The following is a 27,503-nucleotide window of genomic DNA, read 5'->3' as shown; positions in this document are numbered from 1 at the left end:
AAATGTAAGTACAGTAGTCAAGACCACCTAATAAAAAGTGGGACCTAAAAATGTTTGGTCCCACTTGACTTTATATTATGTGTCTTAAACTACTTTGTACTAATATTTATTGTAAATGAATCATTTGCAATGCACTTATTGTGTACTTATTTAAAAAAAAAAAAAAAAAAAAAAAAAAAATTACACTGTTGAGCCTTCCGTTATGCTTAACCCATCTTTAAACCTACCCATACCACCAAACCTGACCCTAACATTACTCGTATTTCACCTCAATAGCAGCAGTGTTTTGCAATGCAATATGAATACAAAAAGTACACTGTACTTATATAGTAGATAAGGACACCTAATATAAAGTGTGACCAAATGTCCATTTTCTTTTTGTGTACTACAGTATTGACTTTTCCTAGTCAATTTTTACCTACTGCTGAAATCTGTATCTAAAAAGCTCAGTGTGATTCACAAGAGCATTCATTTCGACAAAACTGGCATTCTTGTATAGTGTAGAAAACAGACAGTCAACTAAAAAGTAGAAAACACATGCAATTTGAATATAACAAATATTTCCATAGTGAAAAACCATCTAAACATTTTGACCAGTAAGGCACACAATGACAAAAACACTTATTTTGGTGGCATTGACCAATTTACTGACTCAATAACTACACTGAACACAACACTTAAACGCAACTCTTTTGTTTTTGCCCCCATTTTTCATGAGCTGAACTCAAAGGACTTTTGTACACAAAATGCCTATGAAAATGCCACAAAATGCCTAAGACTATGTACACAAAAGGCCTATTTCTCTCAAATATTGTTCACAAATCTGTCTAAATCTGTGTTAGTGAGCACTTCTCCTTTGCCGAGATAATCCATCCACCTCACAGGTGTGGCATATCAAGATGCTGATTAGACAGCGTGATTATTGCACAGGTGTGCCTTAGGCTGGCCACAATAAAGGGCCACTCTAAAATGTGCAGTTTTACTGTATTGGGGGGTCCGGGGGGTCCGAAAACCAGTCAGTATCTGGTGTGACCACCATTTGCCTCACGCAGTGCAACACATCTCCTTCGCATAGAGTTGATCAAGTTGTTGATTGTGGCCTGTGGAATGTTGGTCCACTCCTCTTCAATGTTTGTGGGAAGTTGCTGGTTATTGGCTGGAATGGGAACATGCTGTCGTATACGCCGATCCAGAGCATCCCAAACATGCTCAATGGGTGACATGTCTGGTGAGTATGCTGGTCATGCAAGAACTGGGTTGTTTTCAGCTTCCAGGAATTGTGTACAGATCCTTGCAACATGGGGCCGTGCATTATCATGCTGCAACATGAGGTGATGGTCGTGGATGAATGGCACAACAATGGGCCTCAGGATCTCGTCACGGCATCTCCGTGCATTCAAAATGCCATCAATAAAATGCACCTGTGTTCGTTGTCCATAACATACGCCTGCCTATACCATAACCCCACTGCCACCATGGGCCACTCGATCCACAACGTTGACAACAGCAAACCGCTCACCCACACGACACCATACACAATGTCTGCCATCTGCCCTGTACAGTGAAAACCGGGATTCATCCGTGAAGAGAACAAAGTGCCAGACGCCATCGAATGTAAGCATTTTCCCGCTCAAGTCAGTTACAAGGACGAACTGCAGTCCGGTCGAGACCCCGATGAGGCCGACAAGCATGCAGATGAGCTTCCCTGAGACAGTTTCTGACAGTTTGTGCAGAAATTCTTTGGTTATGCAAACCGATTGTTGCAGCAGCTGTCCGGGTGGCTGGTCTCAGACGATCTTGGAGGTGAAGACGCTGGATGTGGAGGTCCTGGGCTGGTGTGGTTACACGTGGTCTGCGGTTGTGAGGCCGGTTGGATGTACTGCCAAATTCTCTGTAACGCCTTTGGAGATGGCTTATGGTAGAGAAATGAACATTCAATTCACGGGGAACAGCTCTAGTGGACATTCCTGCAGTCAGCATGCCAATTGCATGCGCCCTCAAAACTTGCGACATCTGTGGCATTATGCTGTGTGATAAAACTGTACATTTTAGAGTGGCCCTTTATTGTGGCCAGCCTAAGGCACACCTGTGCAATAATCACGCTGTCTAATCAGCATCTTGATATGCCACACCTGTGAGGTGGATGGATTATCTCGGCAAAGGAGAAGTGCTCACTAACACAGATTTAGACAGATTATGAACAATATTTGAGAGAAATAGGCCTTTTGTGTACATAGATCTTCGAGTTCAACTCATGAAAAATGGGGGCAAAAACAAAAGTGTTGTGTTTATAATTTTGTTCAGTGTAGGTTTTGAAGCATGATTTAAATGTTTTGGGTGAGTAACTACATTTTGCAGACATGCGATAGAGTTTCAGTGAACAGTGACAACTGCACTGACAGTTTAGAGAATGTTAAAACTTTTATGTCTTAATGTTAAGATGTTTTCGAGAAATGTGCCAAAGTCACTGAGAAAAAAACTGTAATATGACTAAAGAAATATGTAAATAAATTAAAATTAATTTGAACTTAAAATGAATGGTGATGACTTTTATAAATGCTTTTCCAGTTGTTTGTGAATATAAACTGCACTGAAAAAGCAATTTGTAGGCAAAGAAATAATTTAGAGCTGTGCATAACTAGAAACATTTATCTTTATTATGGAAATTTCCAAGACGTGAAGGTTTTCAAAATTGTATTTATTCAGATGACTTTTCCAGGCCTTTTAAATTTTTATTTTACTTTTGTTTCCATTTCCAATTTAAATAATTAAAACGACTTCCAAGAATGTAGGAACCCTGCTTTTTACTTTCCTAATAAATGTCCAGGATCTTTTTGTACACAACTCACCGGAGCATTTCATCGTAAAAACAAAAAACAAAAATGTTTTTCATAATCTTTCTTCAAAATGTAATGACTTACTCTGCCTCTGAAAATGACTTTTCTGCTCTATGGGCAGAGAAAATAATATTAACCAATAATAGCATGGCCAATAAACCAATAAAACCCCAAAGGATAAAAATCAAGTCCCACCCAACATAATTTCACACCAACAATTGCTTTACTCAGAAATGCATAATTCGGAAAATATAAATGCTGTTTAGCAATGAATTAACGTGAACATTTAACTAATAAAAAGAAACGCCAAAAACCTCTTCTATTTAAAAAAAGAAAAATGGATTTACAAGGCGTCCTTGTTTCTTTTATTTTGGCCTGTTGCAACTTGAAACTTTGAACAGAGAGGGGAAAAGAGAGACGGAAAGTAGTGAATGGCCGAGAGGTGAGGACAAAGGAGAAAAAGAAAGTCATGGATGCAATAAAAGAAATCTTATAAGTGGAGAATGTGATATGTCCACGGAGACTAGAGAGATGGATAGAACAAAAGACTGACAAATGAATAGTGAGCAGGGACACTGGGGAGGGAAGGAAGGAAGAAAGATTGTATCTTCATAGAATGATAGATGGATACAACAATATAAAATTGCTGGAATGGTAGATTGCAAGAAAGATAGATCGCTAGAAAATAGCTAAAATGATAAAGAGCAAAAAACAATACCTGGAACAATCGGTGGTTAGAAGAACTGGTAGAATGATGGCTACTATTAACAATGGGTAAAATGATAGATCAATTGCTGATATGATCTCTAGAACAATAGCTAGAACAATGTGTTATTAGCTAGAATGATCAAGATAGCTAGAATGGTAGATGCTAGAAAGAATGATAAAGAGGTGAAAGAATCCTAAAACGACGGCTACTAAGATAGAATGCTAAATGGAACGATAGATAGAATGATAAAATTATATAAAGATGTATAGAATGATAGATAGAATAAAACAATAGATAGATAGATAAAACAATAGAACAATAAAATGATAAATAGAATAATAAAACGTTAGACACACAGACACACAGACAGACAGACAGACAGACAGATAGACAGATAGATAGACAGACAGAAAGACAGATAAATAAAACAATAGATAGACAGACAGAGATAGAGATAGAACGATGGATGGATGGAATGACAGACAGGATGGATGGATAGATGGATGGATGGATAAAACAAAAGATAGATAGATTGAATGATAGATTGAACGATAGATTGAACGATAGATAGAATGAACGATAGAATGAACGACAGATAGATTTAATGATAGATAGAATGAATGAACCAACGAATGATAGATAGATGATAGATGGAAAGAATGACAGAATGAATGATAGAACGAATGAACAATAGACAGAACGAGACAGATGATTAGATAGATTGATAGACAATGACAGAACGATAGAATGAATGACAGAACAAACGATAGATAGATAGATAGATAGATAGATAGATAGATAGATAGATAAAACAATAGATAGACAGACAGAGATAGAGATAGAACGATGGATGGATGGATGGATGGATGGATGGATGGAATGACAGACAGGATGATGGATTGGTGGATGGAGGATGTATGGATAGATGGACGGATGGATAAATCAAAAGATAGATAGATAGATGGATAGATAGAAAGAATGACAGAACGATAGATAGATTGAATGATAGATTGAACGATAGATAGAATGAACGATAGATAGAATGAACGACAGATAGATTTAACGATAGATAGAATGAATGAACCAACGAATGATAGATAGATGATAGATGGAAATAATGACAGAATGAATGATAGAACGAATGAACAATAGACAGAACGAGACAGATGATTAGATAGATTGACAGACAATGACAGAACGATAGAATGAACGACAGAACAAACGATAGATAGATAGATAGATAGATAGATAGATAGATAGATAGATAGATAGATAGATAGATAGACAGATAAATAAAACAATAGATAGACGACAGAGATACAGATAGAACGATGGATGGATGGATGGATGGATGAAATGACAGACAGGATGATGGATTGGTGGATGGAGGATGGATGGATAGATGGATGGATGGATAAAACAAAAGATAGATAGATAGATAGATAGATAGATAGATAGATAGATAGATAGATAGAATGACAGAACGATAGATTGAATGATAGATTGAACGATAGATAGAATGAACGATAGATAGAATGAACGATAGATAGAATGAACGACAGATAGATTTAACGATAGATAGAATGAATGAACCAACGAATGATAGATAGATGATAGATGGAAATAATGACAGAATGAATGATAGAACGAATGAACAATAGACAGAACGAGACAGATGATTAGATAGATTGACAGACAATGACAGAACGATAGAATGAACGACAGAACAAACGACAGATAGATAGATAGATAGATAGATAGATAGATAGATAGATAGATAGACAGATAAATAAAACAATAGATAGACAGACAGAGATAGAGATAGAGATAGAACGATGGATGGATGGATGGATGGATAGATGGATGGATGGATAAAACAAAAGATAGATAGATAGATGGCCGATAGATGACCGATAGAATGACAGAAAGAAAGACGGATGGATAAAATGATAGATAGACAGACAGACAGAGAGAGATAGAAATAGAACAATGGATGGATGGATGGATGGATGGATGGATGGCTAAAACAATAGATATATGATGGATGGATGGATAAAACTATATATATAGATAGATATAGAAAGAATGAATAGAATGAATGACAGAATGAACGATAGAAGGAATGAACGATAGAATGAACGATAGATAGAAGGTATGAACGATAGATAGAATGAACGAATGAAGGAACAAACAAAGGAACGAACAACAGATGGATAGAAAGAATGACAGAATGATAGATAGAATGAACGATAGAATGAACGAACAAATGATAGATAGATGATTAGATAGATATATAGATAGAATGAACGAGATATGAATGAACGATCGAAGGAACAAAGGATAGATAGATAGATAAGATAGATAGATAGATAGATAGATAGATAGATAGATAGATAGATAGATGCTAAAAACACGACAAAACAAACTGCAATTAAAATGAAAACTGAATATATAAAAATAAAATAAAATACACATCATGAAAACAGCTTGCGTTTCACACAGTCTCAATCCATTTTTCTGTTTCGAATGCAAAAACACACACCATCACTCACTTATTCATTCACTCTCTGGCGTGTGCACACAATTCTTGCAATATGCTCTCTTCCTCTTTCTTCATAAGAACACTCTCTCACTTGTACCTGCATGACTGACGGTGTTAAACAAATATTTATTTTCATATTTTAGGTCTCTGGGTGGTTCACGGTTCAGTGGCAGACTCAATTTTTCCAAAGATAAAAAACATATATCAAAGTAATCCAAAAACCTTCAGGTTTACAATGGTTCACAGGATCCATCCATCATTTTTTAGAGGGGTACAAACCTCCACTATCTCGCCTCTCATCGCCAATGTATACTAGAGGGAGGATTAGGATAAGGAGAAGATAGGAATAGGGCAAAAAATGAGGGAAGCAAAAAAACCAGAACAAATGGATGGATGGATGGGTGGAGCAAGTTTAGGGAAGATAGGAGGGAAACAAAGAGGATGATGAAGATGGAGAAGCAAAATACAAGATGAGCTTCCTACATTCTCAGAACAAAACCATATTCACCATCTTAGATGTTTTTGTTGTCATTGAGCTCGGCATGATGCATTTTGGGACTGCTTTCATTATGAAAGATGTGACTATAACTATGTTTCCAATCACCTATAAAAATGATGGATGGAAATGCCATTCAAAAAAATTCAAGAACGTATGCGCTCAATTGAGGCGGATAACTTTTTATCCGATAAGAAAACATGCACATAAACTATGAGGGAAACGCATTTACTGAATAAATCCTTCAGTGCGCAACAAAAAAAACTTTGCCTCAACGGATGATGTGATTGGATAACCAGCGACCAATCACATCGCACAGCATCTCAAATGTTGGTTTGATCATTCTGAAATGCCAGAGCAAAAGTCTGTCATCAGAACGATTTGGTTTAATTCCCTCCCAGAAGCGCCTCACATGATTGCGTTCCCAAACACCAGGCATCTGAATGCAAGATAACATGACAGAGATTATTGCGTTTCGTCTTCAAGTCATTCATGATGGAAGGAAAAAGAGCCAGTTTCTTCCCAGATTGCAGCATCTTTTATAATTTTTATTACAGATATTTTGCACCATTTTCCCAGGAAGAGCCAATTTTGTTCTCTTGAACACATGGGATTATGGAAACACTGCTTGATTCGCAAAAAGTTTTATGGAATATTCTAATTTTGCAGTTAAATTCACAACTTTGGATGGAAACACAAATTATGATGCCTTAAGCCTCATACACACGGGGTGATTATCGCGCGCGCTTATCGTCAGCATTTTCGAGACATTTTTTTTTCGGCGCGTCTTTGTGTTCATTCCCAAGCGATTTTCACTGGCAATGTGCTGAGTGAACGTGCAAATTCACTCCCTGACAGCATATGGTGCTTGTGCTTAGTGCAAGTGAACGGTATTGCAAATAAACATATTTATCATTCTAAATAATATTTCTTGAATGTAAATAAAATGATAAAAATACAGATAGAAAATGGCATATATGGCATACATGACATGAGAGATGGTAGAAACTGACAGTCGTGCAAGTGAACGGTACTGCAAATAAACATATTTATGAAATGGACATTCTCAACTATATTTCTTGAATGTAAAAAAAAACTATAAAAATACAAAAATAAAATAGCATATAATACACATATATTGGTGTGGCCAAGAACTGGCAGAGCACCCATAGTTTGTAAGGGTCTTCATTGTCTTGGTATCAACGTGTGCTCGACAAGACCGTTTTGTGCTTGAGCGTCCACCAAGTGGTGTTTTACTGTAACTTCAGCAGCTCCATGCATGTCAACAAAAGCACCAATCTCATTGGTCGGCCAGTTTTTAATGCGGCCCATCAAACCAAAAAACCCTGAACCTGAGGCGTTTTTAAAAAAATAACGCTTTTACGTCTGCCGTTTAGCGCGTCGGTGTGCACACTCACATTGGTGCCCTTTGTTTAGTCACGAGGCGTTAAACGTCGACGATAATCACACGCGATAATCGTCCCGGTGTGCACAAGCCTTTAACTGCTTATTGAGCTTCAGGAAGAGGTTTGTTCTTGTGCGTCATTCAGGTTCAGTTGAGTGTCTGCTTTTGTTTGCTGATCAATGTAAATTTGTTCATCATAAAAAGCGATCGAGTCTCTAGAAAATTTGGACTAAACCACTCTATTCATATGGATTTGTTTCACGAATCTCTTTTTAAACTTTTTGAAGTGTCAAAAGGGGCTTTTGCACTGAATAGTTCTAGGAACTCAGTTATACGAACTAGCCACTAGGATAGTTCCCAGAAAATAATTTCTCCCCCGGGCCATGTTCCTGGTTGCATTCGCACTGGGAATAGGAACTCTGAAGCGGCAGACAGTGGCGTCTTTAAGTGCGACATTTACGAACTCTAAAAACCGATGGAGCATGCTATCAGAGCTGTGTTTGTTTTGTGTCCTGGGTTTCATGATAACGAAGATGGAATATAAACGCATAATTTACGCGACTTAAAGAACAAAAAGTGGGGATAAGAGACAAAATCTTCTATGACAACTTTCAATATTATATATCGAAGGTGGAGAAAAGAACACAACCCTGCAGACAACAGGTGAATGACGTCATTGCTGTTTTCCATGTTCATAAAGTAAATATGGTTACATGGCTTTTTAAAATTGCTGGGTGCAGGTGTTTGACATGCGTTTGACCAATCAGCATACACTTACGTCACTGATAGTTCCTATAGTGCTGGTTTAGACCCTCCTCTGAAGTAGGAGCTAATTTAGTTCCCCAAAAAGGAGTTCCTAGAACTAAAATTGTTTCTAGTTTCTGCGATGCAAACACGGCAAAATCCAGGTACTTCAGCCAATAGTTCTAGGAACTATGAAAAGGTTCCTCCGATGCGAAAGGCCCTAAAGTGGTAGTTGCGTAGGCTGTCAATGGAGGGACAGACATCTCTCAGATTTCATCAAAAAGATTTATTTTTGTTCCGAAGATGAAAGTCTTACGGGTGTGGAATGACATGAGGGGGAGTAAATGATGACAGAATTTTCATTTTGCGGTGAACTAACCCGAAAGTACCACATTATTTTTAGTTTGTGTTATTTTCTATACTTTTGATGACTGTGGTGGCTCATCCCAACTCAGTAATTTATTGTATTATGAAAAACTAGTTTGGAATTGCTATTTAATTGCTTACCTTATTCTGTTTATTCATCAGTATTAGTGATATTCTTACAATGCATATGTATGTTAAGTAAAGAGGGACATTACTTGTGTTTGTGTGTCAACCAAATTCCTAAAAATTTGTGTAATGGCTTAATCCACGGGAAAATGTGGGTCCAATAACCGAATCAGTTGAGAACCACTGGATTAGAGAGAGAGTGCGTGTGTGTGTGTGTGTGTGCATGTTTTTGTGACACAAATTGTATAATGACATGGGTATGACATAGGTATTACAAGGAGAGGGTGACTTGTGTGTGTGTGTGTGTGTGTGTGTGTGTGTGTGTGTGTGTGTGTGTGTGTGTGTACACACTCACAGGTGAGGCAGACGAGCAGCGCTCTGAGGCCGAGATCAGCCATCCGTCTCCAGTTCTTTCTGATGCGCTCGCACAAAGGCGGAACCAGAATCTCTGCTGGAACGAAAAACTGCACTGCAAAACTCACAAACACACCGAACGAGTACAAGACCTTCACCAGCTGATTGGACCTGCAACACACACACACACACACACACACACACACATACATACACATAAATAGTGCAGAGAAAGATCAGAAAGTCAGAAACCACAGAATGTGCAATTACGGCTTGAGGAACGTCAGTGATGCAATGCACCATTTCAACACAAGACTTCAAAGGAAACTCAACGCAGAGACTATGACCTTTTGAAAAACCATTAACCCACAACATGCTGCCTTCAGATTGAGATAAACACTAGGGTTGAGAAAACCAGTTTGGAACCAGTTCCTTTTTTGAAAATACTGGAACTGACTAATTTTTAGGCATTAGTTTGTTTGTTTTTTTATTAACAATAATAAGAATTATTTCACCAATTTCACAACTTATTGTTGTTGTTGTTTGTTTCAACTTGATGGAAGCAAACCATAAAATACCATTCAAAAGTATGGTAAACACTTTTGGTATTAAATGGTAAAAAATACCATTCTGTATGATTTTTTTTTTTAACTGAAGTCTCATATTTTCACCAAGACTATATTTATTTGATCAAAAAAACATCAAAACAGTAATATTGTGAACTATTATTACATTTTAAAATATCCATTTTATATCTGAATATATTATAAAATGTAATTTATTCCTGTTATCAAAGCATCATTACTCAATGTCTTCAGTGTCACATGAATGATTATCATCATTTTTGCATTATACATACATTTATGATTATTATCAATGTTGAAAACAGTTGTGCTGCTTCATATTTTTGTGTAAACTGTGATACATTTTCATCCAGGATTCTTTGATGAATCGAAAGTTGAAAAGAACAGCATTTATTCATACTTCCATGTAAAAGTCTTTAATGCTGCTTTTGATCAATTTAATGCATCCTTGTATAAAAAAAAATGTTGTTTAACAGTTTCAGCAAGAGCGTAGATTTGGTTTCAACTTTGGGGGGGTTGAACATTGGTATGGTTGTATTGTATTGGGGGGGTTGGAACTGATGGCTTTGAATATTGGGGGGGGGGGAACTCACCCCTGAGTTTCAGATGCATGTCACACTGCAGAACACTGCCGTTACTGCTGGATATGTCAACAACCCATTTGCTGAATCAGATATTGGCTCTGGTTGAAGATTTTTCTTGGCTGACAGAATGAGAATGAGATCTAGAAATACGTTAACTGCTAATAAAGGTCTCGATGAAATTTATTTGGAAATGGCAGCCTTTAGTTAAAGCTAAACTTGAAAGCAGCTGGATTTGATTTCTTTGTAATTTGATTTCAAGTCGCTCTGAGCTCCGATCAATCACTCCAGATGTTTCTGACAGTGAACGCAGGGGAGAGCAGAGGATGAGCGAGGAGGAGTTTAATATTAGTTCTCTGAATTCCACTCCACTATGGCGAGTGCTGCGATAACTGAACTGAACTGACTTAACACTCAGATTTGATGGATGGGACGTTTTGCACTTTTATTTTTTAGCATTTGCCACTTTTTACGTATTTGAGAGAGTACAGAAAAACATGAGAAGGGAGGCGGAACATGACGCAGGCCGGACTTGAACCCATTTTTCCCACATGAGCACTAAAGTTCAACGTGCCATAGCATGTGCATATATGCTAATATGACTTTTTAAGCATGTATGATTGCATGTGGTCATAGTTACCAGGAATCATGGGGAAGGTTGAGTGTGATGCTTCCTTTGATGTCGTCTGTGAAGCAGAGGTAGCCCAGCGTCGCCAGGGTTACATAAAGGACAATGATGAAGCTCATGCCAATGTTGAGGGCTTGAGGGAATCGTTTTGGTTCCCTCATTTGATTCTCTAACGGAAGAACCTACACAAACAAAACAAGACATCACATGCACACTCCTAGCACAAAGCCTGGTCCAAAACATTAGTATGCAACATGCTGCTGCCTTGAAAGCCCTAGTGCATTTTCGTTTTAAAACTCATAACTTTTGCAGCGGTTATGCCTGCGATTTACACTACTCCAGCATTTTTGACTCACGAAGACTTTAAAAAACGCTGCAGACCCCGTTTTAGTTTGAAAACTCTGAGGTTGCATTTCAGTGTAAACGGACCAAAACAAAGACTTTTGAAAGCGATGACATGGCTGCCCACATTATGCTACCGGAACATGACAATAACAGACTAGGGCTGCATTTCCTAAAAGCATCGTAAGCCTAAATTGATCGAATAGAGACTGTTGGTGGGTATACGGTCAACTTACAATGCTTTTGGGAAACTTACAATGCTTTACAGTTAAGTAGTGTAGACAGAGATCGTTTCTGAAACGCAGGGGAAATGCCAGTGTAGACGAGGATCGTTTTCATTTTAAAACGCTATTTTAAAACGAAAATGCACTAGTGTAAACAGGGCATAAGGCACATTTTTTGACAGTATACAACAGCACATCATGTATCCTGTAGCTCAAACAGGAGAGTAAGAGTATGGTGCTAGCAAGGCCAAGTCATGAGTTTGACTCCCAGGGAATGCACAAATCAGGTTATCTGTATCAGAACTTACAATATAATACCATTTTCAAGACGTATACAAAAAAAAGAGGCTGCACATCTCTTCTGTCAGCTTCTATTTGAACGCATGAAATCACCCTGCTAAACAGAGATATATGAATGAACAATAGACCTATAAATTATAGCAGAGTAACTTCTATAGAGATATATAGGAGACCATAGAAAATATAGTAGGCAACATTTGAAGTGGATCAAAACCTTCCAACAAAGTTGTCCTAAAACCTTCTTCTTAGGACAACTTTGACAAACTTTTTTGATCCACTTAAAATGTTGACTAATATTAATTTTTGCATTACCATTTGCTCTAATGGTAGAAGAAAAAAAGAAAAAAAAAAATCCATTATTGTCATCGATGACTTTCCAACAGAAATAAATGAATTCTGGTGGACAGATGTGAAAAAAACCATCACCTTCTCACAGTAGAGTTTTTTTTTTTTTGTAATTTAATGTCAGGATAACACAATGTATGGTATTATAAATGTACATTAAAAGGTGCTATATGTAGAATTCAGAAAACCTTGTTATTAGCGACACCGGTGGCCGTTAAATGAACTGCAGACAGAAACGTATTGCTTGCGCTCACGTAATGTACAAGAGACTGAATGTGATTCAATGCCCCGATATACTCACGACAAATTTCTTTTTCAATCTTCGCTTAGAAGTAAAAAGAAGTTGGAAATAGTGTTTCTATATACTGTTATTGTACATCCAGACACATTCATGCTGACGTATAGATGAATATGTAAAAATGTGCTGCACGCTTTCCTCTCAATAACAGAATAAACACACAACAAAAATGACAGCAGAGAGAAAACAGCAGTTAATTAAAATTACACTGTTATGATAGTTTGATTATAAAGTATATTTAAGACTATAGACTATATCTTATATATAGACTATATACTTTTCTTTGCATGACACATTGACATTTTAGTACAGAATGGCTCATAACTGCCATATCCTTTTGATTTTCCCAGCAAAAACGTTCCGAGTCCTTCACATAAAAATCGGTGAGTCTACAGATTTTCATAGACAACCTAGGAAGTTGGGGAAGGTCTCATTTTTTTAAAGGTGCTAAAGAGGATGTTTTGTTTTATACATTTTTGCAATATTACTTGAAACTGTCTTTACTAACTGATAAAAGACTATTTATTAGGTGCACTGAAAGGAACAATATTAATATACATCATCTGTGCACGAGGTAGGGCCTTAAAAACATCAGCCAATCGTTTACGCGATCATCGCGTAAACGATTGGCCCTCTGGCTTGTCAATCACTGCCATGACGTTCCTTGTGAGAGACGAGCGCGGCTGCGCGCTCCAGTAACTTTCCACACTCCACAGGCGCCGCATGCAATGTTTTTGTCAGGAGACAGGAGTAACAACTGCAGATTATGAGTTACCTGTGGTGAGTCCGACATAATGAATCCACTAACACGATACAGCGAATGCCGGTGGTAAACACTCGTGTTCCAATACTCGTGCACGAGTTTTGGGAGGCGTTCCCTCGAAAGGAGGGGGGGTTGTTCTTACGCATGCGCTCATTTCAAAAACTCAGTAACAGTCTTTGGTTTCTCAGTCGATGAAAGATCCTCTTTATCACCTTTAAGTTCCATTACAAGCTGTTCACACATTGACAATTAAAAAAAACGATAAACAAAAATTCTTACATATAGCCCCTGTTGTTGTATTTTAAAAATAAAACTATTTTGTAATATTAATACTGCACTGAAAATATGCAAGTCACTATGAAAAAAGCATCTGCCAAATATATTTATGGAAATGCATCCTTTGCAGAGGAAATCCCATAGTGCATTGCAACAAGCTCAGAGAAAAAATATAATTATAATTATACCTAATTTATTCAATACCAATACAAATGAAAAGTTAGATAAGGCTAACATTAAATATCATGTATAGTAGATGTATCTAAATCAAATAAATAAAAATCTGAATCATAAACTCACCACTCCTATTCCCTCAAAAGCAAATATGGCTGTTCCAAAGAAGAAGGGAAACTTCCGCCATGTGGAGGCATACGGCAGGCGTCTGGGATCACTCACATCCTACGGACAGAGATGGTAAAAGGCATGATATAGTTCACATTATGACTATAATTGCAGTCTTTCTCTTTAGTATAAAGACTGAAAGACACACACACACACACACTTACAGGAACAATTATATGTAAAGATTTAGTGTCAGCCTAGTAGCAGCCACCCACAGCCTTCACAATTTGATGCATATAAAATTGACTCCAATCTAATTTGGTGGCTTCATGCAATTTCTGAGAGTTTGCATGCACAGGCTTGTATCAGGCATGTTCTTATGCTGTAGAATGCAGATGTTGTCAACTAGAGAGAAGCTTTATGGGCTTCCTGCGGTTTTTCACCAAAATAAAAGCTTGTTTGTTTCAATGTTTGAAAATGAAGACATTAAGACCATAGATATTAATATTATAATTTTACAGTTGTACTATTAAAAAAAATATATTATTATAATTTGTTTTTATTATAATTATTATTGAGCATGGCCCTAGCAACGCAAAAGTCATGTGTTCAATTCCCAGGAAAAGCAAGACCTGATAAAATGTGTTCCTTGAATATAATGCAAGTTGCTTTGGACAAAAGCATCTGCCAAATGCATAAACATAATGTAATTATACAATTATTTTTCTTAAATACTTTTTTTATTTTACAGTGAAATATTACAATAGTGATATTTATGTTAATAGTTTTATTTAGTAATAATAATATTTATTATTTTATTTTTTATTATTAATCATTTTTTTATTATTTTTATAAAAAAAAAAAATTGCAATTTGAATGTTCCCAAAATCATGCAGTCCTGACACACACACACACACACTTACATTGAGTATATATGTGAAGATCAGGATGAGGCTGATAGCCATACAGAGGTTGGCGATGGCAGAGAGCACGGCCATGTTCCGCAGGTCCCTGATGAAGGTCAGCACAATGATGAAGGGAAGGAGGAAGACCATGTAGAGCCGCAGGTCCAGCCCCGCAGCAGAAGGCGTGTCTGGGGAGACAGCGCCCTTCTCTGAGCTATTGGAGTATAACAGTACAGTCTCCGCGGAAGCGTTCAGACGAGTTCCTTCCATCACCTATACAAAAACACACACAGCTTTGACTTAGTTCCAAGAAAAAATATGATTGGCTATTACTTTCAAAGCCAAATTCTGATTGACTGCTGCTGGTCTTCATTCAGGAAATGTGTACATTTCCATTCATTTTCATTGCCTCTGGCTCCATCATATAGTAAAAATCTGCTTATCCATAGAGAAAATTTACTTTTGGAGCACTAATGTCACACATACCTGTTTAATGTTCTCGGCCAGGAACACAAAATAAACACTACAGAAGCCCAGCTGGGTCAAAACCAGGAAGAAACTCACCAAGTGCCTGTAAAAGATTAGAGTGCAAATCATTGTATTAGGTGAGAAGAAAGAGACCGTGTGATATGAGAGACATGAATCTAGCATAGCGTAGGAAATCAGCTGCAAAAACAGTTTTAGCAGGTGTTACAGAAAAAAATATCTGACTGAAGCAACTGACCAAGCAGAATCAAGTATTCCAGAGAGCCATGCAATACATTTTTGTTAAAAAGTTTTAAAGGGGACCTATTCTTGCCTATGTTCTCAGAACAAGTCGTTTGCAGGTTCCTGGCAGTGTGATGTCACATTAGCCACAGGCCCCGCACACGAATGTTGACAGACATTGCCGTTTTAACATAGAACCGCCCTGAGCGAATTCACAGCAAGTTCACAGTCCGCCATTACTGCACTGACGAGAATGTCTCCCAAGCGTTTTAGGTGGTCTGTAGCTGGATGGATTAATCCACATAGCTCTCTCAATTTACTCCCTAAATCTGAGCCACTGAAGACGAGGTGGATTCATTTTGTTTTCGAAAAAAATGCTCCCTCAACTTTCGTTTATGTCTGCGTTTATATAATTTCACACCGGACTGCTTTGCGAACGAATGTCAATACAAAGGGACAATACAAAACAGAGGTTGTGCTAAAAATGTGTTACTCAAGGATAGATCAGTACAAAACTGTTCGTGATTCAGCTTACAGTCTCCAGAGTGATACTGGATATGGCAGTAATGAAGGTGAGAGCACTTTATTACAGTTCATCAGAGTTGATTTATGGATATAAAGTTTACCAGTTTATTAATCACCACCCGAAAAGACATAAGGTCTTTATATATTTGTTTACTTTTAGTTGTTGCGAGTGTTTCTGTACTTCGCTGTGTATGTTGATGATAATACAAGGGAGAGAGAGAGAGTTTATGGATAATATTTCAATGCACACTTGCACTGTGTTTTATTAAGCTCTTACAGTGATTTTCTAGAGTGAAAACAGACGCTTCATCTTTTGTGTGAAGTACAATAAATGTTATAAAACTCATCTGTAAAATGGCTTGTACTAATATAGCGGATAAAAACAAGAACACAATATAAGTTATAACCGTAATTTAACTAAACTATACCTGTTTTATCTCCATGCAGCATATACTCGCAGTTTCTGACATTATAGTGCGTCCTGACTGAATCCTGACACCGGGGAATCAGCTCTTGAAGCTCCGCCCTCTTAGGCAGAGCGCAGCAGCTCATTTGCATTTAAAGGGCCCACACTGAAATGGCACGTTTTTGCTGAGCCCCAAAAGTGGCAATTTTAACATGCTATAAAAAATTATCTGTGGGGTATTTTGAGCTAAAACTTCACATACACACCCTGGGGACATCAGAGACTTATTTTACATCTTGTAAAAGGGGGCATAATAGGTCCCCTTTAAAGGGATAGTTTGCCTAAAAATGAAAACTATTAAAATACATTTTTAATTGAAATAAGAAATAAGATAAAATAAATCAGAAAGGTTGCCCTGACAGGTAATTGAGATAACTTAAGTACTGAAATTACTAACTGAAATAAAAATAATTTATTTAGAAATATTTTTAACACAAAAAAATAACTTAAAATCAACAAAAGGACATAACAATATTACTAAAAATGTAACTAAAATTGAAATGAAAAATAAAAATGTAAAAATAAACAGCTAATTAAAAATGATAATAAAAAATAAAATAGTATATAAATACAAAAAACAAAACAAAACAAAAAAAAAACAATGGAAATTGTCATAATTTACTCAACCTCATGTTGTTAGAAACCCATTTGACTTTTCTTTTTTCAAAAGTACATGAAAGGGGAACATTGCAGACTTTATTACATTGCCATGAATAAAGTCTGAAGCTTCAAAAACGATGCAAAAGCACCATGAAAGTGGCATAAAAATAGTGAGGTGCTTTCAGGTTGTTCCAAAAAACAATCGTATGGGTTTGTAAACACATAAGGCTGAGTTAATGATGACTGTTAAATATACTATATACAATGTAAGCTATATAAAATGTTTTTTAATATGTATTCAATTAATAGAATTATTTAGGGTGACCATATTTTGATTACCGAAAACCAGGACACTCGCCCGGCAATGAGTTACTCAAATGATACTCGAAGTTTACTCAAAGATGCCTTATAATTTCAGCACATTTAAAGTATGCCTCCTCTGTATGGATATAAAATTGTTATATTACAAAATACTATCTATAACCAAAGACACAAATTCAGATAGGCTTCTCAGAGGTTACTCAACATGTTTTATTATGACAAGTTTCAAAAATAACGAATGAAATAATGATAGAAATAATGTCTCTTCTGTATTAGAAAAATAAATAACTAAAAAATATCTCTGCTATATTAGCAATCCAAGTTTAACAAAAATAGCTCTCACAAACTTACAAAAACTAACAAAAAATATCTATATCTTTAGTTTTCTTCTTCATCCTCGTTTTCCTTTTCATCCTGTTTTTCTTCCTCATCCTCCTTGTTTGCCCATCTATATTTTGCTGTAGAGCTGATCTTTCCCAGCAGTTTTTTGTTGCTTAACAAACAAGCATGAAATTTATATAGGCCTATCAGCTGTTACATCGCAAGGTACAAAGGAAGAGCACAACGAGCTGAACTCATTGTAGACGATAGCTGAAGGTTGCTCTGCTGTTACACAAAGTATCTGTTATTCAGTTACAGATGACTGCACAAATCATGCAAACTAATGAAAATATTATAAACTGTTACCTAGAAGTAAACAACTGTAGTTTGGGCATAAGTCAGCCGCGACGCTGAGAATATAGTTACCTTTATGGAATAATCCACTATTGTCTTGAGATACAATGTGATACTAAAATTCTCAGTTGCACGTGCAATCGCGCATGTCTGCGAAACTCATTTATATTAATGTATGCTCCGCCTTCGGAAACCGAAATTTTCTTGTAACACCGGTCAATTTAATGGTCCAATGAAAAACAGGACATTTTCATCACTTTATAAAAAACAACCAGGACGGCCAGGACAATACGTGAAAAAAGGACATGTCCTGGGAAAACAGGACGTTTGGTCACCCTAGTATTATTTAATAATATTATTATCTCTTTTTTTATTAGCAGTAGTATTGTTGGCATTTTATTTTTCAGTATGCATGATATTATCTTTTGACAATGATAATACGAGGCAACATTTCCTGGTAAGACAAATCTTTTTAAGATTCAGGGCGCGAGGTCTCTCTGTGTGTGGGACATCAGATCTGAAAACACACTGCAGGCAGCATCCTGTCCTGTCTCTCTGCACTCTGATGAATATATTCATTCCAGCACAGACATTTGCCCACTTGCCATTCCCTCTTTCTCTATCACATATGCACACAAAGGGGGGTGGGGGGGGGCTGTCATGCCAATGAACTGCATGATGGGATAGCTCACCTCCCAAAATGAGCACTTTTCCTGAGGCACTGGGAGGAACTCGTCTCCATGGCAACGGCAACCGTGTCGCTATAACCGAGGGGGGAACGCTTCAACCTGTGAGAGAACATGCAGGAAGGAGACAGACAGACACAGGCAAATATTCTTGAAGAACAAAGCAGTGCAGAAAAAAATAGATTTTTGTGTAATCCTAGGGGGGAAAATGTAGTCAAAACACTTGGATAAAAGAGGAAGCACAAAAAGAGTTCATCACACGTGATATTTATATTGTATGTGGTTTTGGTTGGAGTTACCTGCAGGGCCAGATTTATGCATAGGCATTCTAGACACGTGTCTAGGCTCACACGTCCAGGGGGACCTATTACAAGGACCCCTACTGGATTGAATGAAGAAATGGATCTTGCATGTTTTTGTAATTTCTTTCTTTTTTTTTTTTTCCCTTGTTATTTATTTCATTTTACAAACCCGATTCCAAAAAAGTTGGGACACTGTACAAATTGTGAATAAAAACAGAATGCAATGATGTGGAAGTTTCAAATTTCAGTATTTTATTCAGAATACAACATAGATGACATATCAAATGTTTAAACTGAACGGGAAAATAAGTTGATTTTAAATTTCATGGCATCAACACATTGGACAAACCCATGTTTACCACTGTGTGGCATCCCCTCTTCTTTTTATAACAGTCTGCAAACGTCTGGGGACTGAGGAGACAAGTTGCTCAAGTTTAGGAATAGGAATGTTGTCCCATTCTTGTCTAATACAGGCTTCTAGTTGCTCAACTGTCTTAGGTCTTCTTTGTCGCATCTTCCTCTTTATGATGCGGCAAATGTTTTCTATGGGTGAAAGATCTGGACTGCAGGCTGGCCATTTCAGTACCCGGATCCTTCTTCTACGCAGCCATGATGTTGTAATTGATGCAGTATGTGGTCTGGCATTGTCAAAAAAATGCAAGGTCTTCCTTGAAAGATATGACATCTGGATTGGAGCATATGTTGTTCTAGAACTTGGATATACCTTTCAGCATTGATGGTGCCTTTCCAGATGTGTAAGTTGCCCATGCCACACGCACTCATGCAACCCCATACCATCAGAGATGCAGGCTTCTGAACTGAGCACTGATAACAACTTGGGTTGTCCTTGTCCTCTTTAGTCCGGATGATATGGTGTCCCAGTTTTCCAAAAAGAACTTCAAATTTTGATTCGTCTGACCACAGAACAGTTTTCCACTTTGCCACAGTCCATTTTAAATGAGCCTTGGCCCAGAGAAAACGCCTGCGCTTCTGGATCGTTTACACTCTAAAAAATGCTGGGTTAAAAACAACCCAAGTTGGGTTGAAAATGGACAAACCAAGCAATTGGGTTGTTTTAACCCAGCGGTAGGGTTAAATGTTTGCCCAACCTGCTGGGTAGTTTTATTTAACTCAACTATTGTTTGAAAATTACTGTATTGCTTAATTAAAATGAACCCAAAGTATGTTGGAAATGAACATTTATTAATGTTCAATGAATAACTATTAAACAATAAACATTTATTAAATTGCTTATTAATAAATTTATATTAATAAACTATTAAACTATTAAATTTATATTAATAAAATATTAAAGCTTATTAATAAACATTCACCTTTTGTCTATTATTGTTGCCTCTAATTGCATCTGGTTTTTAATTTCCCAACTATTTTGGGTTCATTTTAAGCTAGCCATATAGCAATTTTTAAACAATAGTTGGTTTAAATAAAACTACCCAGCAGGTTGGGCAAACATTTAACCCAACCGCTGGGTTTGTCCATTTTCAACCCAACTTGGGCTGTTTTTAACCCAGCATTTTTTAGAGTGTAGATATGGCTTCTTTTTTGACCTATAGAGTTTTAGCCGGCAACGGCGAATGGCACGGTGGATTGTGTTCACCGACAATGTTTTCTGGAAGTATTCCTGAGCCCATGTTGTGATTTCCATTACAGTAGCATTCCTGTATGTGATGCAGTGCTGTCTAAGGGCCGAAGATCACGGGCATCCAGTATGGTTTTCCGGCCTTGACCCTTACGCACAGAGATTGTTCCAGATTCTCTGAATCTTTGGATGATATTATGCACTGTAGATGATGATAACTTCAAACTCTTTGCAATTATTCTTTGAAAAACTCCTTTCTGATATTGCTCCACTATTTTTCGCCGCAGCATTGGGGGAATTGGTGATCCTCTGCCCATCTTGACTTCTGAGAGACACTGCCACTCTGAGAGGCTCTTTTTATACCCAATCATGTTGCCAATTGACCTAATAAGTTGCAAGTTGGTCCTCCAGCTGTTCATTATATGTACATTTAACTTTTCCGGCCTCTTATTGCTACCTGTCCCAACTTTTTTGGAATGTGTAGCTCTCATGAAATCCAAAATGAGCCAATATTTGGCATGACATTTCAAAATGTCTCACTTTCAACATTTAATATGTTATGTATATTCTATTGTGAATAAAATATAAGTTTATGTTATTTGTAAATTATTGCATTCCTTTTTTATTCACAATTTGTACAGTGTCCCAACTTTTTTTGAATCGGGTTTGTATTTTTTTCTTTATTTTTTCCCTATTTTATGTTTGAATTGGTTTTGGTAATCACCTACCACCTATTGATTAAGCTCAGCTGGAAACAATTTGTTATTGTTCCTACAGGAAATGTGTTCTTACTGTTTGTTCTATGAGCACTGAAGAAAGCATGAGCTGAAACGTCTGCTCTTCGGTCTGTTTTTAAGACACTTTTCTGCACTTTTTTCACTCTGCAGTATGTGGATAATTTTAGCTATTTGGTTGATAGAACTTTTTTGTTTTACGCACCTGAGAATGAACTGGTTATATTTTCTTATGGAGCGCATCTTTTTTGATGGGACCCATTTGAAGAGAAATAATATTTTAAATAATATTTCGCTCTGCTACAACTCTGTAAGACAATTACTTTATAAATGAATCAAATTTAAAATATCAATCACTGTCAGGCAGAAACCTTGTATCTTAAAGAGATAGTTCACTTAAAAATGAAAATTTGATGTTTATCTGCTTACCCCCAGGGCATCCAAGATATAGGTGACTTTGTTTCTTCAGTAGAGCACAGATGATAATTTTTAACTCCAACCGCTGCCGTCTGTCAGTCGTATAATGCAGGTCAATAGGAAATCCATCTATACGAGTCAAAAAAACGCGCACAGACAAATCCAAATTAAACCCTGCGGCTCGTGACGACACATTGATGTCCTAAGACACGAAACGATCGGTTTGTGTGAGAAACCGAACAGTATTTATATCATTTTTTACCTCTAATACACCACTATGTCCAACTGCCTTCAGCATCCGGTTAGTGAGGTCTGAATGCGCTCTGACAACAGAAGTGATGTCTCGCACTCATTGAAGCAAAGCGTGAGGAATCACTTCTGTCATCAGAACGCGTTTTTTGACCTCACTAACTGGATGCTGAACGCAGTTGGACATAGGGGTGTTTTAGAGGTAAAAAATTACATAAATACTGTTCGGTTTCTCGCACAAACCGATCGTTTCGTGTCTTAGGACATCAATGTGTCGTCACGAGCCGCAGGGTTTAATTTGGATTTGTCTGTTGTGTTTTTTTGACTCTCATAGATAGAGTTCCTATTGACATGCATTATACGACTGACAGACGGCAACAGTTGGAGTTAAAGGTGCCATCGAATATTTTTTTTACAAGATGTAATATAAGTCTAAGGTGTCCCCTGAATGTGTCTGTGAAGTTTTAGCTCAAAATACCCCATAGATTTTTTTTTAATAAATTTTTTTAACTGCCTATTTTGGGGCATAATTAGAAATGTGCCGATTCAGAAATGCGGCCCTTTTAAATGCTCGCGCTCTCCGCCCCCAGAGCTCGCGCTTGCCTTAAACAGTGCATAAACAAAGTTACACAGCTAATATAACCCTCAAAATGGATCTTTACAAAGTGTTCGTCATGCATGCATGCGTCGGATTATGTGAGTATTGTATTTATTTGGATGTTTACATTTGATTCTGAATGAGTTCGAGGTTTTGCTCCGTGGCTAAAGCTAACATTACACACTGTTGGAGAGATTTATAAAGAATGAAGTTGTGTTTATGCATTATACAGACTGCAAGTGTTTAATAACGAAAATAGTGACGGCTCTCTTGTCTCCGTGAATATAGTAAGAAACAATGGTAACTTTAACCACATTTAACAGTACATTAACAACATGCTAACAAAACATTTAGAAAGACAATTTACAAATATCACTAAAAATATCATGTTATCATGGATCATGTCAGTTATTATTGCTCCATCTGCCATTTTTCGCTATTGTTCTTGCTTGCTTACCTAGTCTGATGATTCAGCTGTGCACAGATCCAGACGTTAATACTGGCTGCCCTTGTGTAATGCCTCGATTATGGGCTGGCATATGCAAATATTGGGGGCGTACACCCCGACTGTTACGTAACAGTCGGTGTTATGTTGAGATTCGCCTGTTCTTCGGAGGTCTTTTAATCAAATGAGATTTATATAAGAAGGAGGAAACAATGGAGTTTGAGACTCACTGTATGTCATTTCCATGTACTGAACTCTTGTTATTTAACTATGCCAATATAAATTCAATTTTTAATTCTAGGGCACCTTTAAAAATCATCATTGTGTTCTACTGAAGAAACATAACTCATCCTTTTAAATTATATTAAGCCTTAAAGTTCTGCATAATTAAGGGCGTGGTCACTTGAGTGACAGGTTTGCCGCTGCTGTCTGTGAGCCGTCATGTTACCTCAGTTAATTCCAGCCGCTGAATTTGGCATCTTTGCCGTGTTTGTGCTTTTTTCTGGATTATTTTATACAATTATCAAATAATATGGCTTGCTGTGCAGTTATATGGTTGAGACGTCTGTGAACATGTGCACACGTGAACCAATTAGAACCCAGTTTAGGTCAGATAGCTGCTAATGGTGGATATTTTGATGAATCGAAAATGTACGTTTTTTCTATGTATAAACTCTTTTCGTAGTTTGTGTTGTCCCTTATCAGTGCAAAATTATCACAAATTAAAAAGGATTCATGCCAATATTGTCCAAAACCCCACTTTTCTAGGGCGTTTCCAAACTTTTGGAGGGCAGTGGAGGGCATATACACACACACACACACACACTATATACAATGAAATAGATGATACCCTATAATATATCCTCATTGCAATAACTTTGCATACATATGAAACAGCAGCATATGGATGAAGATGAAGCTGAGAACTGTAATACTGGCACACTTTGTAAAAAACACCCTGCCCACATCTGACTGATGCAGTAGTCTCCCGCTTCCTGTAGTCAGACCCGAGGGAGAGCCCTTTGATCACGTTTGAAGCGGGAGTGCAAGCAAGAAGCTGCGTTTTTGTAGTGTGACGGATATTCAGACCGTACACACGCTAGCAACCACTGCGTTCAGAACACAGAATATGCTCCCTTAAAATGTTTGCGCTAGCTGCAAAATTTTTATTTACAAACAACCCAAGCCTCTCACTTTTATTTGAATCCCTAATGAGATTCGTTTACAGGTTTCCCATCAGAAACACCCCTTCTGTTGGGGAATATTTCAACTACCATGTTCCTGTTTTTACACTAGAGGCGGCATTTTGACTGTTAGAAATACATGTTCAGTTTTAATGCTATTTTAAGGTGGGGCAGAATTAAATGAATGCTGCATTCTTACCGCTCACTGAGTTGATGGCTGCAGTTGACCAAGATGTGCATGCAGTGAACGCACACCACACCCATCAGTACCAGACTAACCGGACCAAGCTTGAGGAAAAACAGAGAACCATGTTCAGTCTAGTGTTTTAGACACTTAAAACACATGAACAGTTTTGAAAGATAATAGCTGCTATTAGTTACCAAATCTAACAGCTTCTAGAGCAATAAAGCCTTATCACTCTTGTTCTTTCTAAACATGAACTTTGTACAACGGCTTTATGGCAGCAATAAAGTTTGTAAAAAGAATGTGAGTCCACAGTCAGCACACAAGACAGACTACACGGTTTAGTTTGTAAACCAGTCTGACTTGTTATTAAGCGGTCAGTATCCGGTGATCAGGATATGATGGTGAAAACAAACAAATCTAATTACAGGGGCAATAATGCTGCAATTGTATTTTGTGGCAAAAACAAATGCATTTAATACTCCCCTAAAGCATTTCAGTAGGCTCAGTTTTGGACTTTGAGAAGAAGGAAAGCTATGGTTTGTACACAACAGAAACTGATCTGGACTGGGTTTATCGCTCATGAGACTTTATAGAAGAAGCTGAGGTGCTACATACCACTATCCCAGCATTCTTCACTGCCAGAGGAAGCCCGAGCAATCCTGTGCCGATATTCCCCTTTAAAAGATGCAGCAGGGTTTGAGTAAACCTGAAGAATAGAGAAAACAGATTCACACCAATGTGCTTATTTCAGGCAGACAGATGTCAGAAATAATAGAGGGTATAACATACATGATGTAATATGAGAGAATGCTGTTTATATATACACAAACACACACATTTTTTGGTACAGACAAAATTACTGTTTGCAAACAAACACCCGATGAGCGTCAACCCAAATCTACAAAAGAAACGCTGACTGGGACTGGATGAGACTCACGTGATGCCTTGCGTCAGATGCTCCGAATCTTCATCTGCGTCTACATCCTCCTCCTCACCTCCTGCTTCCTCCATCAGAGGAGTCATCATCTCCATGTCTGCTCCGGATCATATTTAATACAACCGCAGATTTATCAAAAGCATTGGTAAGATCTTATGCAGTAATAATAATCAAAAGTATTATTTATAAAGCACTTTTCCCAAGCTTATTCACTGTACAAGGAAATAATGAAGTAGACGTAGCAATGGCATCAACAAACATTAAAACATGCATATGGAGCTGGGTAGATTATTTACAAATTGTAGTCTATTGCTGAATGCAAATTACATGATAAAAATGGTAGTTAATGATGTAATCTACATTATACATTTTAGGTAACATAATCTGACTACTTTTTGATTACTTTTAGATTACTTTTGACCTAACTTGTTTGAACATTGATTTGAATAGTATGATTTTGTACCATACTGATAAAAAAATACAGAGAAAAAAAAAAAAAAAAAGATTCCATTTTTTTTATATCAACAACATGAAGTGCATTAAATATTAAATTACGTCAGGGGGGTCATAAATTGATGAAAAGCTATTAACTAATTAAATCTTAAATGAAGTAGGGTTAGATTAAATTTTTTTATTTTTTTTATTTATGCTGTGTGGCCATGTAATTATAGACTAGTAACTAACTAGTACTACTAACTAGTGGCCTTTCTGTGTGTGTAATTCCACAAAACTGGTAGACCTTCTGAACGTTTATAAGCAACAGGCTTTTTTAAAACATTTTAAAAGAAAAAAAGATAAACAATGAATACAGAAAAAAATACTGCCATTTTGTTAATATTATGTAATCATGTATTCAATAAAAAGGTTTATTTTAAAATGCAATATAATTAATTATCTAATTTACTTAATTTTTGGAATCTGATTATGTAATCCAGATTACATGTAATCAGTTACTACCCAGCACTGCATACAAACATGCATATATTCATACATACACATACATTCAATATACAATATATAAACACATACACACAAAAATAATAATTAATAAATGGATGGCCTAATTAAAATGGATCTAGTTCATGAAAAAAGGTCTGCATAAAAACAGCAGCCTGATGCTTATTCAGTTAATAAATTAACACCAGAACAGCCCAAAATAGTCCATCCATCCATATTCCATTAATATATTTATTATATAAAATTCAGACCAATTTGAGATGTGTCTGTTTGTGTTTCTCTCTCTTCTGGGTAATACTGATTTAAATGAAGCTCTCTGCACTAACATAAAAAGTACCACAATACTGCTAAATAAAAATAAATAAATAAATAAACAAACACACACACACACACACACACACACACACAGAGAGAGAGAGAGAGGTAGAGCAAAGGTACTGCATACAATTACATGATAGTACTGTGGTACTTTTCTGTTATATTTTGTTTTTTGTTATAGAGAGGCTAGAGAGATTAAGCCAATTCATCAAGCAAGAGACGCTGACATACATCACAGATTGGTTCAGTGTCATCTGTGGTGTAAAACACACATCATTACCTAATTGTTCAGCTGCTGCCATCTTCTGCTACTCATCTGGAGGATGTTTATTCAAACACGCTGAAGCTGATTATCTTACGGCCACGTGTGCTCTGATGAGTTGGCACACTGGGAATCAGCTGTAGACAGAATAAAAATGCAATGACACAGACATTCATTAGACTTGCAACACATGATAGACAAAAACTCAGAATACTAAATTTGTCA

General features: G+C 36.9%; 1 protein-coding gene across 1 annotated transcript in view; it reads right to left on the bottom strand.

Moving 5' to 3' along the window:
• slc36a4 (solute carrier family 36 member 4) overlaps positions 1–27,503 on the bottom strand; it is a 39,361-nt gene that overhangs the window by 9,509 nt on the left and 2,349 nt on the right. The window contains exons 2-11 of the mRNA XM_048161115.1: positions 27,297–27,415; positions 25,742–25,838; positions 25,420–25,510; positions 24,817–24,905; positions 19,095–19,190; positions 15,594–15,678; positions 15,126–15,380; positions 14,221–14,319; positions 11,385–11,554; positions 9,581–9,750 (exon numbers count right to left, since the gene is read on the bottom strand). Of these exons, the coding sequence (XP_048017072.1) occupies positions 9,581–9,750; positions 11,385–11,554; positions 14,221–14,319; positions 15,126–15,380; positions 15,594–15,678; positions 19,095–19,190; positions 24,817–24,905; positions 25,420–25,510; positions 25,742–25,838; positions 27,297–27,318 (1,174 nt within the window). The 5' untranslated portion in view covers positions 27,319–27,415. The remainder of the gene's footprint in view (positions 1–9,580; positions 9,751–11,384; positions 11,555–14,220; positions 14,320–15,125; positions 15,381–15,593; positions 15,679–19,094; positions 19,191–24,816; positions 24,906–25,419; positions 25,511–25,741; positions 25,839–27,296; positions 27,416–27,503) is intronic.

Source organism: Megalobrama amblycephala, linkage group LG16, assembly GCF_018812025.1.
Source record: "Megalobrama amblycephala isolate DHTTF-2021 linkage group LG16, ASM1881202v1, whole genome shotgun sequence".
NCBI lineage: Eukaryota > Metazoa > Chordata > Actinopteri > Cypriniformes > Xenocyprididae > Megalobrama > Megalobrama amblycephala.
Note: the sequence above shows the minus strand (reverse complement) of the source record. Positions and strands in the feature narration are given on the sequence as shown.